This window comes from Myotis brandtii, unplaced genomic scaffold, assembly GCF_000412655.1.
Source record: "Myotis brandtii unplaced genomic scaffold, ASM41265v1 scaffold43, whole genome shotgun sequence".
Taxonomy (NCBI): domain Eukaryota; kingdom Metazoa; phylum Chordata; class Mammalia; order Chiroptera; family Vespertilionidae; genus Myotis; species Myotis brandtii.
In genome coordinates, this window is record NW_005366455.1 from 599493 (window position 1) to 615332 (window position 15840).

The 15840-nt window shown below is 41.9% G+C and overlaps 1 protein-coding gene across 10 annotated transcripts in view; it reads right to left on the reverse strand.

The window, feature by feature from the left end:
• The window catches only part of UNC80 (unc-80 homolog (C. elegans)), a 176271-nt gene that overhangs the window by 17238 nt on the left and 143193 nt on the right, over nucleotides 1–15840 (reverse strand). For all 10 annotated transcript variants that reach the window (XM_005874189.2, XM_014546052.1, XM_005874188.2 and 7 more), the window contains 9 exons: nucleotides 15113–15148; nucleotides 14555–14773; nucleotides 9669–9869; nucleotides 7414–7537; nucleotides 6349–6474; nucleotides 4958–5081; nucleotides 3980–4186; nucleotides 852–1036; nucleotides 63–228 (listed from right to left, as the gene is read on the reverse strand). In XM_005874189.2, coding sequence (XP_005874251.1) covers nucleotides 63–228; nucleotides 852–1036; nucleotides 3980–4186; nucleotides 4958–5081; nucleotides 6349–6474; nucleotides 7414–7537; nucleotides 9669–9869; nucleotides 14555–14773; nucleotides 15113–15148 — 1388 coding nt within the window. The remainder of the gene's footprint in view (nucleotides 1–62; nucleotides 229–851; nucleotides 1037–3979; nucleotides 4187–4957; nucleotides 5082–6348; nucleotides 6475–7413; nucleotides 7538–9668; nucleotides 9870–14554; nucleotides 14774–15112; nucleotides 15149–15840) is intronic.

Genomic DNA, 15840 nt, shown 5'->3' on the forward strand with positions numbered 1-15840 from the left:
TTCCGAAGAGAGCAGCGACCCGAAGAGTGGCATCTTTATTAGCCAAACCCATGCACACGCACCTGAGCCACTGTGAACTGCCTCCTTCAGAATTTTCAGCTCATTGTTGAACTCGGCAATGAGGGAGCTCTTGCACAGAGGGCGGGGAATGAAGCGCCGCTCCAGCTGGTCAGCAATATGCTGCCGGGCTGAAAGCTCGTCGTGATTCTCTGCTGGTTGGGCCAGAAGCTGGAAGGAAGGTGGAGATGCTCAGGGCCTCAATTTCCCCATCTGTAAAATGGGCTAATCATTGCACTTATTTCATAGTTGGTCGTGAGGGTTAACTAAGGTTATCCATATGAAGTTTATAGGACAGTGTTGAAGTGCTTAATCAATACATTGCTTTGAATCACTGCCCCAGGAAATCGGGGCAGGAGAAGAATAAAAGGTTAAAAAAAAGAAGAAAGGAATAAAATGGAATAGAATAGCGAGGGTCTCAGAGGACAAATATGCTTTAACTATCACATCTTTCTCTGTTTATTTAAAATCAGAGCTCAGTCCTGCCACTAAAGAAAGAACATTTTCTAGAACACTCCTCAGGGTCAATTTTTTTTTTGGGGGGGGGGAAGAGGGGAGAGGAGGAAGTGAGTGGGGAGGAAGCAAAGTTCTATAGACTGTGAAGGTTCTTCTGACATGAAATCTGATCCTCTGGGCTACACTTTTGAGCCCTTTCCTCACCCAGCGTGATCTTAACAGGTCCTGCTAACTAGCTATGGTTCGTCCATGAACATCGCTGCAGTAGCCCTGCCTGAGCCGGCAGAGCAGCTCACTCCTGGGGCTGCCACTCCTGGAAGGAGACGCACGCAGCGCACCTTGCACTGGATGAACGGGCGCAGGAGCACGAAGATGGGTATTCGGGTCCGCACGATGAAGTCCAGGAAGTCCCACAGGGCCAGGCCTCCCACCTTCCGCAGGGCCATCTCCTTCACCTGGAGGCTCAGCCAGTACCACTGGCTCCCGAGCTGCCTCTCGAAGCAGACGAGAATCACCTTGAGAGCTTCACAGAGGGAGAGAGAAGACTGAGCCTCGGTCTGGAGCTTCGGAGGAGCCCTGCCCGCCCCCAGCTGCCCACCCCACCGCCCGCCATGCATCAGGACGTTTCTAAATTTCCAAACTCTCTCCATGATTCCCCAAACCTACGCGTACCCCTGAGCGAGCGAGAGTGTTCTGACACGAAGACAAACATTTGTGTGGTAGACATGTTTTCATTCTGAATCGGAGAGCACAGATGTCTTTCTTAGGGGGCATTTAAGTACTATTTTTGAAAAAGACATTGCAAAGCAGTTCGTAGAATTGAAAGGGAAATGTGTTCTACACATGATGTGTGGACACTATTTTGCTTTCCAAACATTTGGTCATGGTGGCGGCTTTCTGGTAATACCAGCATATCACCCACATCCTAAACTAAAACATGAGTGTTCTAAAATGTTTTCCTTTTAAGCATAGAAATAATATATTCTTGTTATTAAAAGTAAAATCCAACCATGCAGAAATGCACAAAGTTAAAAACAAAATGTCCTTCCCCTCAGCTCTCTTTTGGACCCCACCCTGGACTGCTCCCTAGGGGGTAACCAGTAGGTGTGTTGGAGTATATCCTTCCAGATTAAAAAACAACAACGAAAAACTCCTCTCCTCCCCCCGCCCCCCTCCATATTGTGCATCAGGTCTATTACTAAGCCCTGTTGGATTTCTTTCACAATATCTCTTCCTTTCCAGGTTCTGGCAGCCGTGTCATAATCTACCCCCCACCCCCCGCCCCAAAGGGGAATTCCTAGTATGTCAGGACCACCAACCAGGATGCTGGAAAGACGTCAAAGATTGGTGGGAGCTTGGTTGGCCACTCTCCCCGCCCACCTCCACCCCAGAGTCTGCCATGGGGCCATCAAGGGGCCCTGGGCCTTCTTGATCATGACTGAAGGCCCATCTCGGTAACTAAAAGACACACAGATATCCGACTCCTTAAAGTCCTCAAGAGTCACACACCTTTCCCAATTTAGGGCATTTCCAGGAAAAAACCATGCCATGTAACAGAGTGAGATATTGTAAGATTCTTCTTTACCCACCTCCCTCCTCAAAAATCTCACTTTTCACAGCAACCACTCATCTCAATTCCTCTCCCGCAGCTAAACAAACAACTGATCAAAAAGCAACCCTGCTCTTCCCCTACCCTGATCCTGGTGACATTTCTACTGCTATGTTCCCGCTGGCCTTTTCTGGGCTTCTGCCATGCCACTTGCATCTTCTCCTCCATCAGCCCAACACGCAAACAGAATAGCAAAGGGCTCAAGTGCAGGAACTCTGCTGCTAGATGGCTTGGACTTGAAATTTGGACCTGCCACTTCTTAACTGTGAGGCTTTAGGTAAGTTACTCTATCTTTCTGGGCCTTAGCCTCTTTATTCCGAAAATGACACATAGGCTTCTTAGAGTTGTTATGAGGGTGCAATGTGATGATAATGTGAAGAACAGAAAACACCTCCGAGTGCACAGTAATGCTCAAATAAATGTAAAAATGAATTTAAAATATAGCTCCAGTAGCTTGGCAGAGTGACCACAGGAGCGGCCTTCATTAAAAAGGTAGAAAGTGGAGAGAACTAAGAAGAGTCACTTAAGTGTTTTCTCCTATCCTCCTCTTAGACGTGAAGCCCTCTTTCTCCACATCCTCTCTATAATCCCAAACCTCACATGGGGCTTTGTCCCAGAGTCTGGAGTTTACCCGAACCCTGTATTCTCATGCCTCTGGCAGCCAAGCCCCACATGGGTAGGGCTTATGCACATGCATCTTCCGTTTTTACCCCTTTTTTATTCTCATTGTCAATCACATCATTTTCAAATGCACCCCTTCATAATGCAGTCCATACACCACTTACATTCCCAACATCAAGCACCTGATGTTACAGGTGTATGTGTCCATCTTATACTCCTCACCAAGACCTGCTTTGATGAATTGAAAATGTCAGACAAGATTTACTCAACTTCCTCCTTTTGTGATTTTCTGCTGGCATGCTCCTGATTCTCAGTACGGTGGCAAGAGTGGTCTTTCCCCCCTGGCTTAGGTTATTCAGGGCCAAAGAGTGGCTTTCCAGTATTGCATGGGTCAGGATCAAGTGAAAGGCAGGGGCAGGGTGATGGGAAAGCAGGAGTGGAGGGAAAGGGAGTCAGCAAGCTTGCGGGAGAGCAAGATCACTGGAGTGAAGATCAAGATAGAGATTTAAGACCATATTGTAAGGGAAGAGAACAGCTAGTAGGAGGGCATAATATATGGCAAGGCCATATGTCCTGCTGTGCAGGATGTAGGCTGCCCAACTCTAGGGGCTCCATTCACACAGCTGACAGACCAATACATCCCACGAGCTGTGCAATGCAGTGTCCTCCTACACTAGGCTGAGGCTCGATCTGATAACAGTTAGGGATGATAGCCTCATTAGCGATCTCATGCTTAGTCAACAAGGAGGAATTCTCACTGCAGAAGCCTTCCTTACAGGCCCAGACCCTCTTACAGAAATGACCAAGCGATTTAGGCCTCACAGATATGAACAGACTGTTTTTGGACATGTGTTTATTGACAGAAACCAGACTCTTTTGCAAGGGTGGTGCTTCTTACTTTGCTCAAGTGGAGTCTTTCAGTACTTTCCTGATGGAGGCTCTTACAGAAATGACCCAGCAATTTAGGCCTCACAGATATTAACAGACTGTTTTTGGACATGTGTTTATTGACAGAAAACAGACTCTTTTGCAAGGGTGGTGCTTCTTACTTGCTCAAGTGGAGTCTTTCAGTACTTTCCTGATGGAGGCCTTTAAAAATATATATATTTTTTGAGTCAAAGTGGATGGTAACTAAGTAGGTATGTATATTCATATACATACACCTGCATACATACCTCTATATACACCTGTGTATCTACAGAGAGAGAAAGGAGGGGAGACAGAGGAAGAACCCACCTAAGTACGCAGCTTGGCTGGTGGACTCTGCCAGCCCTTCCCTGCGCAGGTCTTTCCCGACGTCCCCCGGGGTGGAGCAGTGAGCGGGGGAGCTCTCCAACATGAAGTTCTTGCTCCTGGACGTGCTGATGATCCGCGGAGGCAGGAGCACGTTGATGACCGTCTGCAGTAGCAGCTGCACCTCGGGCTGCTCCAGCCACGGGCTATCTGAGGGGCAGAGTTCGGGAAAGGGAAGTGGAAAGAAAAGCAAGTCACGAGGTAGACTTCCCACATCAGACACAGAACAACTCAGCTCTCTGTCCAATTCCAAACTAGAAATGCGGGCTTCCCACATCAGACACAGAACTCAGCTCTCTGTCCAATTCCAAACTAGAAATGCGGGTCTTTCCCCACAAAGTACAGCTTCTCCTATGGACAAGTGTTCCTGGTACTGTTTGCTCCATGGTCAGCGTCCAAGGGCTTGTGTTCTTAGCCAAATCTCCTGCTTACCATTTCAATCGCCTTTCCTTTTTCTGCTCAAATACTCATAATGTACAGTCTTTACATTTGATATAAACTTGCCTAAAAGAAAAATCCTCCCAAGAAGGAAGAGTGATGAAACTATATTGGAATTTAATGGCAGTGGCAGGATTATACTAACCCCAGTGGCTGGAGGTTACATGGCCCATTCATCTGTCAATTCTATAATACTGTACTTTAATTAATACCATTTTCTTAATTGAAACAATGGTCTCCTGATTTTTGCTGTACTGAAGTGATTTTGAATACAACTGATCTTCTAAGAAATGGAGCAGAGAAAGTCTTGACCCAGGGTAGCTAAATTGAAAATGAAGAAAAATCTATTTCCTAAGGTAACTCTGTTTAAATCATTCAGATCGACTTCAGTGATGGCCTTTTTGGGAAAAAGAAAGAGAAATAAAACCTGACATTTAAGACAACGAAACAGTGATAAATTTCCTTTAGTTAAATTAATCAGACCTTTGCTTCCAGATCCTACTGTGAGCACAAATGGGATGAGTAGGTTTAAAAGCATCCCTTCCCTTCGCTCTTGATTGGTGAATGGGGAGATCACATGGCTTAAAGGGAAATCTTCTTTTAAAGCCTGTGCAGCAATAATAGAAAAAGAGATTAATTGACCCCCATACTCATGTTTGTTTTAATACAGCATGACCGAGATGGTGACTCCCTGGTGGTTGCTCCTGTAAACTGAGTTCGATTGTCATCTGTGCAGCATCCAAGATTCACTCAAAACTGATACTTTACCATTATTTGCTTGACATAACTGAGAGCTATATACCTAAAAAAACAATAACGTCTTGAGTATTAAATGAAAAATTATGGTCTGCTACAAAACAACCATATTTCCCCATTCGTTTTCTCCATGGGTCCACCAATAAATAATTGCAAGACAAAAGGAAAGGAAGAAAATGAGAACTTGCCCCCTGATCCACTTGGAAGTCATTTAAAAGTCCTCTGACCCCTGCATAAGGCCTTCTCCAAGCCAGGAGGCAATAGGTAATACAGAAAGAAAGAAATGATCTCTGTACCCAAATTATTGAAGTGTATCACTTTAGGGATATCATTGTTTCCCTCTGCATGGGAGCCACAGTTCTTGCTTAATTTCTTTTCTATCATCTTCCCATTCTCTGGATGATAGCCCACCAAGCATGGCTGTCACACAATGAATGGGTCAGTTACATTAGTTGTATACTTCCCAAGATTTATCAGTCACAAACATCGACAATGAATGGGTCAGTTATCCATTTACATCAGTTGTATACTTCCCAAGATTTATCAGTCACAAACATCAGACACACAGAAAGAGGCAGGGGAATTTGCATTCTGCACTTTTTGCCTTGGGAATGATTATTCTAATTTTAAGAAATAAAATAGCTGGGAGAATGAAAAAAAGTACCCAGAATATTCAATCCACAATCATTAAAGAAAATTAAAATATTCAAAGTCTAGTAATAACATTTGAAAGAACTGTATATTACCATTCTTTCTACAAATAATTTAAAACCAGACTTTGAATATTACTGTCTCTTTTAATTAATAATTGTGTGCTGATTATCTGAGAACTATTATTTTCCTATGGTGTATGCAACATTTTAAATGACTGAAGTGGTTCCTGAGGTTATGGTAGGACTGAACGACTCTGCTATTTTTGAGATCTCAAGAAGAATTACAGAAGCACAACTTAGGGCCAAGCTCAGGGCTGAGACTCCAAACTGTAAAAGTTTGGAGATGTTCACACTTCTGTTTCACAGATTTTGCCCAGCCTTTGCAGAAAACAAAAAGAGAACACCATGATCTGGTGCCTCAACCAGCAACTTAATGAGCGTGACAAACAGGTAAGGCAGTCACACCTGTATCTGCAATGCTACAAGCCGGACAACAGCTGTGCTGAAGGGCAGAGGTGGTGAGAGATAAGGGCTGAGATGAAGAAGGGGTAATCCATCAGCAACACTGGAAGGTCCTACCACTCCCATCACCTGAAATACAAACAGAGCACATGACCAGCCTTGGCTATTGCAATTTCATGCAACCATTGTAAGGGAGTGTCATTCAATAATAATAATAATTTGAAGGTTGGGCATGTTACTTTCAATCTGTTCTTGTTGCCTTCTTCTGAAGGCATGTAATGTCTGGAGTCAGCTCAAACATAACACTGGATTCAGCCAAGGTTTTGTAGAATGTTGTTTACAGCTAACTATGTAAATAATGAGAGATGAGTCCCAAAACTATTCTAATCAGGAGACTGGACATACTTACTTGTGGATTCAAAGGAATGCAGTCAACATTTTTTTGATGGAGCAAGTACTGACAACAATGAGGATGGCAAGAGCTCTATTTGCACTAGGCATTCCAGCTACAGATTTATTGCTCAACTAGTTAAGCAGCAGATCCCATTCAATGAAATGCTCTAATATGGTTTCCACATCGTACAAAACCTTGTCAGGACCCGACTCTAGATATTACATAAATAATACAAAATTTGTTTTTCTTCACATAAATCCTAGACTGGCCAACTCAGAGTGTCATTTTGCACCAAAAAAAGAAAAAAAAAATCCTCTTTGTATTTTAAACTCCCCCACCCCAGGCTATCTCAATCTCCGGCCAATCGTGTGGTCTCCGCCACCCCACTCTCCAACTGGCAGCCCTCAACTCTCAGCGCAACTTGAAGAGGTGAACTGTCAAAGTAGTGTGTGGGAAGCAGCACGCCAAAATCCCATCTGTGTAGGGACGGGCCCCTGGATCTCCCCACGCACCACCTTGAAAGGTACCTCACTATTTTCAGTGTCACCTGAGCCGTCTGATTTCATGGGTAGGTAGGGGCACAAAGTGGTTGACCTGTAAATCTTCAATTCAGAGAAGTCAATAGCAGAGTTAAATTGTGCAAAATTTCATAAGATTGCCACTTGGCTACTCACCAGATTGACACAGACATTGATCAGTGACCTAAGGTGAGGCAGGAAGGATATGATTGGCTGCCTCTGCAGTGTCAAACAAACCCCTTCAATCAAATTGCTGGCAGGCTCCCACTCAACCTGTCGCCTGGAATACAATACAGGAGCCATTAGCAGCTTGGCTCCCTTCTGGAGACAGTCTGAAACAGGTGAATGAGACAGTGATTCTGACGCCATCTAAGACTGGATGGGTGTCGAGACAACAAAGGACTTCACATGGGATGAAGTTTACCCAGTTGTTCCAAAAGCACAGAGCACACTGGGAAGGGAAGGAGATACTGAAAACGTGGCAGAGGCACTCCTGCCCCACTTGACTAATGAGACAAAATCTATCGAAGAAAAAGACAGAGATGATGAATGGGTTGCATTTGTAGTTCCCTATTTTTACTTTGAAGAGAGGGTAGGAGACTACCATTTTAGGAAACCATCACAGGGGTAATTACCCCCAACAGAACTCATCTGGCCCCAGGTTGCATTTCTGAAATCTCTTTAGCAGAGTACAGTTGATCTCATCAGCTTTCCAACCAGACTACTCTTAATTGAACTTTTATGGCCTAACTCCTGCCAAAAAAAGTCACATTAGAGTAAAATAGTTTATTTTAAAAGTATTCTTTCTTGCCCTAAGAAATGATACTTTTTGGCTACTTACTTTGGTAATATAAAAGGTAGTATACATAACCCAATTAAATGAACATAGGATTTTCAGTAATAAAAGTCAGTCCAGTCTGCAATTGCCGTACCAAATAAATCGGCTGGGCTTTACTGCTATCAATACTATTTCCAAATATTATCCTGGATATAATTTCTAGGCTTACATTTCCTACCAAAATGAGGTATCTGCAATGACAAAATGGAAATGTTCATAAATGGGAAGATATTGACATTTATGATGTCTGAGTAACTTACAGGTCAGGTTCAATCAACATTACTCTTGTTAAATTGAGATCACCTGAAGAAATTAAATCCAAGGCAATCCCAAATTCCCTGCATGCACCCCAAGAAGACTGCCTATAATTGACCAAGTCTAAGCATTAATCCAGAAATCTACTTTTATGAAGCATGATGTATTTAATAATTGGTTTAGCTATAGGACAAATGAGTCAGCCTATGGGTATGTTTAACATCTTTAGATAAAAAATTATTTAAGAAAAATAATTTATTTGATACACTCTTGTAGGACTTGTAAGACTTTGGTCATTTGCCAATAGGCACAAATGTTCTATTGGGACCACTAAAGAAAATAGGAGTGCTTTAAAGACAAGTATTTTCATGCCACTGATAATATAATGCATAGGCATTCATCATCATGAGATGATATAGGAACAAACCATTCATTATTAGAGGAAAATCTTTCCATTTCTTTCTTAAAATAAATTCAATAATTTCTGTGGCTGCATGAATGAAGAAGAGCACAGGCTAAAACCTGGAGAAGCTCTGACACATTGAACACTAAGTGCTACAAATTCTCAAGGCAAGAATTTCAGTGATTTTGGGTTTGGTTTAAAAGGACAGAAAATGTTCTCACTAACTCAAACTTGAAAATTCAGATTAGAGGGTTTATTCGCATTATCAATTGAGCTATCTGCTCACTATGGCTATACATGTCCAAGCTGCGCTCAGATCTCAGGTGGACTGGGTCAGAGGCATCTGCTCACAGGAAGGCTACCAATGGGCACTTCAGGCCACTGAATGGAGATTAGGTGGTAATAATGTCCATTGAGTAGCCCTGAATTAGGCGAAAAGTTAAAAACTAGTATTTGCTATCAATCCTAGGATATTTTAAAGCTGCTGGTTGCCTATTATTATAAAGCTTGGCATTTCTCTACACTGGTACCTAAAATATCATGTTAAATACAGTATTTTTTGAACATCAAATTAATTTTTCTTCTCTCCTTAGTTGTTTTATTTACAAGGCATATCCTGCTTTACTTCAAAAGTAATTGAAGGATACACATCAAATTCCTATGTGTGTCAGATAAGGAACACAATAGCTTAGAAACAAGAATTTTCTAGACAAATATATATATTTTGAAAATGCTATTTTTTAAAATATAGACCCTGCTACTTACGCATTCATAAATCTAATTAGTTATGCACATATTCTAAAAGAAAACTTTCAAGCCAATCCTTCAACTCCAGATTGATCCAACACCTTAAAAATGGACAAAGCCTAACTTTGAGGATTGCAGTATCAACAGCTGAGTAGGAGGTCTCCTCACCTCAAAGTAGGCATCTTATGAATTTTGTTGAACATTCTATCCAATCTCTTTAAAATGAGGATAAGGGCCGGCCTCACTGCCTCGGCTGTCCAGTCGGTAATAGGTAGCATCTCCATGATATAGCGTCGAAGCCCCCGGCTCTCCATCGTCTGCGTGTCGTATGGTGCCAGCTTCAGAAGGGAGTGAGCAATTTCTGCCAACCTGAAATGGGTTTTGTTCTTAGGCATAAGCTTAGGACACCACAATGAAATTTTTTTTAAACACAGCATCATGCTAATCACCCTCCTTCCAACACACCAACTCCCTGAACTAAGAACATTTTGGCACATTATCTCATAATTTTGAAATAAATTTTTAAAAACAACAAATCAGAATAAAATAAGGCCCATCAATTTTACTTGTTTGATATGTCTCCTAAGTCTTTTTAATTTGTAGGTTCCCCCTCTTCTGCTCTTTTTTTGCCATCTTATAATTTATTTGTTGAAGTAATTGCTGTTTCCTGCATTCTGGATTCTGCTGGTGAAATTTCCATAGTTTCATTTAATGTATTCCATGACCCCCATATTTAATTCAATTGGTAGTTAGGGGCTAGCTGCTAGGTTAGATTAGGTGTTGATTTTCTGGCTGGTATACTTCACAGGTGATGTATACTTTTAAAAACATATTTTTTATTGATTTCAGAGAGGAAGGAAGTAGGAGAGAGAGATAGAAACATCAAAGATGAGAGAGAATCATTGACTGGCTGCCTCCTGCACACTCCACACCGGGGATCGAGCCTGCAACCCAGGCATGTGCCCTGACCCAGAATTGAATGTGACCTCCTGGGTCATAGGTCGATGCTCAACCACTGAGCCACACTGGTCAGGCGCTGATGTGTACTTTCAGCAGGAGGTACATGATCCTAGTTGTCACTCTTTTTAATTAATGGCTGCCATCATTAATTACACAGATCCACTAATTCATTAGAAGTAGTACAATGGTAATATTTCCATCATTCCTTTTTTTTCATGCATTAACTATAGCATGTTAATAAGGAGAAATTTCCTTTTGATTATTACAAGAGAGACAAGATAAATGCTTTTATCTCTTTCTCACAAATGTGCCAAGCAAAAATAATTCTTTGCTTTTCAGGTGGTGTGTGTGACAGATAAGAGTGTATCTATATGTCCATATTTCTTTTCCTTTGTTATTTTACAGATAACATTGGGAAACAACCAACATATTTTAAGCTTGAAAACAATATTTGGAGCTGAATTTGAGTCATTTTACAAATTATTACCTGAATTTCTCTAATACTTGGTCATGTTACAAAATGAATTTGCTTTGAGCATAAAATAAAAATTTTCCTTTAATACAATCTTTGCTGTACTATTGCATGAATAATTTATTGATAAAAACATTCCTAGGACCCCTTTTCAATCAGAACAGAAGGGATTTTTCTCATTGAGAGGGAGAGGGAGAAAAAAAGAGAGAGAGGGAGAATAGGGGAGAAATAGGGCGGGGAGGAGAGAGAATATTTGCAGATCTTACTATCCTGCTGTCCCATTGCTTTGCAGCTCTCAGGTTAGGTTGGGCAAATTTGGCAATAAATTCAATTCCCCTAGGGCAGAGACTCTAGCTCATCAAGAATATTTTTTCCTGAGAGCCGAGCAGTCAACCAACCATATTCAGGAGTACAGATTGCCTCAACACTGCTTCTTGGCTCTTTGTCTGGAATCAAATACTTCTTGCAAATATGTTCTCTTTTATATCACCTCATTCCTCTTTTTTAAAAATCAACCCTCTCTCCTTGAGTGATACTATCCATTCTTATGACCTATATGCTCACAATTCCAAAATAAATATGTTTAGCTCTGACTTCTACATATATCCAAATGTGTATTTAATTTATAAGAGAAAACCTTGATTATAACCTTTGATTGGTGTAAGGTTAAAGCATATGGATCTGCTCCTAGTCAGCCATCTAGAATATCTCTGTTGGCCAGCGAGCATGGTAGGTCCATTTTTATTAAAATCTAGTTGTGCAAAATTGCATGAATAGAGGACATTTAGTCTAACTATTCTCTGGTGGTGTACATTTTGCCTACTCTCCAATAGATAGATCCATGCCATAAAATAACTGTGCTCTTGAATGAGATCTCCTGGCTCCAGACAGGTTGCTCTTGCTGACCTGCATTATGACATCCTGCCAACTTTCAGTACTGACAGGCGTCCAGCCAAGTGAAACTGGCACTCTATCTACTATGGGCTGTTGTTGAAGACATTGCTCATCACACCACTCTTTCCTTTAATAAACACCAACCAGAAGACATTTATTGTTCTTTGTATTTTTTTAAAAAAAGTGATGTGTTACCAAACACCTAGTTTTTTTAAATATTATTGACACTATGATTTTTTAACTGACCATTCACTTTTCATTGCTTTGATAACTCAGAAACTCAAAGTCAAAGTTATGGTTCATGAAGGGCATCTAATATGATCGAGTCACATAGATTTCACATGTTAATCTTATCAAAGACATAATTATACACCTGATCATTTTTCACATTGTTCTGATTCCCTAACTTGTACATTTTATCCCTTTGTATATTGTAATTTTCTAAGTAGCCTCAAGTACTTTGTAAAATGATAAATACATAAATACACATGTGAGATACAGTACTTGCAACACTGCATTGAAGCTATTTCCTTATGTGTGCCTTTTGTATTGGACTGTGATTATGTTGAGGACCAGGATGTTATTTTACACGCCCAGTGTCCAGCATTAGTATTAGTACCTACTGGACTCTATTAACTCAGTGACAGGCACCGAGCTAAACCATCTCAACGACAGCTCATTTAACCTTGTTTTTTATTTTATTTTATATTTTTATTGATTTCAGAGGGGAAGGAAGAGGGAGGGAGGGAGGGAGAGAGAGAGAGAGAAACATCAATGATGAGAGAGAATCATTGATCGGCTGCCTCCTGCATGCCCCCTACTGGAGATTGAATCTGCAATCTGGGCATGTGCCCTTGACCAGAACTGAACCCGGGACCCTTCAGTCTGCAGGCTGAGGCTCTATCCACTGATCCAAACCAGCTAGAGCTAGCTCATTTAACCTTTAATAAGGGTTGCCTCTAGAGGGAGCTCCAGGTCTCTCTGACTCATCCTTTCCCCTCCTTACAAATGCCTAAAGTGTAGGTATAGATGGTCAATTTATCCCACAGTTACTACCACAATCATTCTCTCTCTCTCTCTCCCTCTCCCTCTCCCTCTCTCCCTCTCTCCCTCTCTCCCTAATCATTCCCTTTCTCTCTCTCTCTCTCTCTCTCTCTCTCTCTCTCTCTCTCTCTCCCTCCCTCCCTCCCTCTCTCCCTCTTCCCCTCTATTCCATCTTCTAGGACTGTTTTCCCCTTTCTCCCACAAAATGACTGTTGGTAGTAGTGATTCTCTGTCTGGGAATGTGGTGTTGCTCTGTTCACAGAATTACTGAGCTTGGCCAGCCAAAGGAAGGGGGATGTATTACATGGAGCGCTGGGTTGCTATGGCAACAGGATCTTAACACTCCTGTCCTCCCCTTTCCCAGCTAGGAGCTGAAATTCTCAGTGTGAGGTAAACTCTTCCCCATTAGTGCACAGTGGGGAGAGTGAACACGCATGAAGCTCTGGAGTTCTGGGGGTGGGAGGGGGGTGGTGAGTGTCAACAATTCAGATGGTGAAATTAACTTGGAAGAGAAAGAGCCTGTGTTCTCTATACATTTTTGGACTCTCATATTCCCTCACTTGGTACATTCTAAAATTTTCAAGGGATAATTACAAGAAAAAAAAAGTCAATAATTAGAAAGCTGGTGTGTTTGCCAAACTGCAATATTATTTCTAAATGACTAGAATCCAACTCTAGCTTTAGCTTTATAGATATACTAAACTTTCCAGGTAAATATTTTGCTATCCATGGAAATTTCCCTTTCCAGGAATTTTTATGAACCTTTACCACCATTGCAAATCAGAGTAGAAGATCCTTTGGAATCATGTTCCTTTTAGGAATCTGAAAATATTCTACAACCTTTATGATCTGAGTAATGACCGAGACGGCATCTCCACAGGAAGAATGAAATATGAGTACACAGAGATGCAATTCTAGGGCCTCTCCCTGGCATAGCAGGAGTAAAAATGTTTTAAAAATATTTTTATTGATTTCAGAGAGGGAGAGGGAGAGATACAAACATCAATGATGAGAGAGAATAATTGATCGGCTGCCTCCTGCACACTTCACACTGGGAATCGAGCCCACAACCTGGGCATGTGCCCTGACCAGGAATTGAACCGTGACCTCCTATTTCATAAGCTGACACTCAACCACTGAGCCATGCTGGCCAGGCAGGAGTAAAAATTTTGAAATGGTCACTGGTCTCTGTATAGAATTTTTATTATTTTTATTTTTGTTAATCCTCAAACAAGGATATTTTTCCCCATTGATTTTTAGAGAGAGTAGAAGGGAGAGGGAGAGACACACAGAGAGAAACATCGATGTGAGAGAGACACACATCCACTGGTTGCCTCCTGACAGGGGCAGTGGATTGAGCCTGAAGTATGTGCCTTTGATCAGAATCAAACCCAGGACCCTCCAGTATATAGGTCCATGCTTTATCCACTGAGCCTAAGCAGCTCAGGCTGTGCTTTTCTGAATATTGCCCCCCCAACACCACCCCCCCCCTCCGTCCATTCTGAGATTCTTTTTGAGGAATTTAATATACATTATCCCCCAGGGTCCTGCAATGGTATGCATCAAACCACTGGAAACATCATTCTGAGTATCTCAAACTCTTATCTAGGGACCACCCCTGCCGCCCCACCCCAGACACTGCCTGTTACATCTATACTCTGGGTAAGAACAGTGAGAACAGTACCTCATGTGGGACTTCACATCCAGCAACTCCAGGGCCGTGACCCGAGGCTCCCCAGCCAGGTTTTGCAAGATCTTCAGCCTTGGCCCGCAGTGCTTGTAGAACTCAGTGCAAATATTCAGCAGGGACTCCCGGGGTCTTCTGAACTCCTCCCGGGCAATTCGCTCATCCAGCTCCTCTCTGGGCAGGCCTTGCCCCTCCTCCAGCAAGTGAAGGTTTTCCCTGGGAAATTACAAAAGGTTAACTGGGGGCCTGGGAAGGTGTGTGTACGGCAACTCTGAGAGGAGAGCTTCCCATGGAAGAAAAAGGTAAGATTCCTTATATAACAGCTAATGAATCAAGGCAGGGCTTGGAGAAACCCACATCTCAAAGTTTATCATCCTAGAAGGAATTATCATCCCAAATTGTAGTGGTGCTTTACATTAGCAATTCCTGAGGATTTACTCAGTAAAAGGGTGCCATGCGATAATTATATGAAATCTAACAGAATCATAACCCAGCTCAAAGGCAATCATTGTAAGATGTCAGAATGGGTATGGAATTAGGGTTGTCTTTCTGTACCTGATAAAGTGCAGTTTGGCGCTTTGTTCTTGGTACCTGGGAGTCAGAAACACAGTCTGCATTACTATCAGAGCAAGAAAAGAGGCTGGACTTTTTCTTAGGAGAAGCCATCAAAACTATACATTTTGATAAACTCACAAATACACCCATACAAATCCTAAAATATACAATCTTGATCTTTCATTTGCTGCCACATATGGTGCAATTATAGCTGCTTTGAAAGCTGTTCCATTGGCATAAAATCCATGGAAAGACAGATATTATAAAAACACATCCAAAGTCAAGAAACGTGGTCAATAAGGGAATTTTTAAAAACTTTGAAAGTAAAGTGAATCTAAGTTACAGTTTTAATACCACATGCTTTGAAGGTGATCAGAGGAAGAAATATGGCTGACTTCCTCTCATTTGTGGAGATATATTGCTTTGTAGGACTTTAGAAACCTTCTTTTCCCATAGGCCTTATATCCAGTAGTTGAACCTAGCCCCTAAATATCACTTAGAGTATATAATCATTTTTTCTCAATATAAGAAATTGAGGCATGAGTTCACCATCATATCTGGTAACTTATAGTTCAGATTGGAATTTGTTTTATCTTTACTATCTATATATATAAAAAGCCAGCGACTGGAACGCCATAACAATCTGAACTATGACGCCCACTGCCGCCAGTGAAACGGCCGGATAGAGGGATGGGGCCGGCGGCCAACCTCCTGCAGTCCCTCCCCCT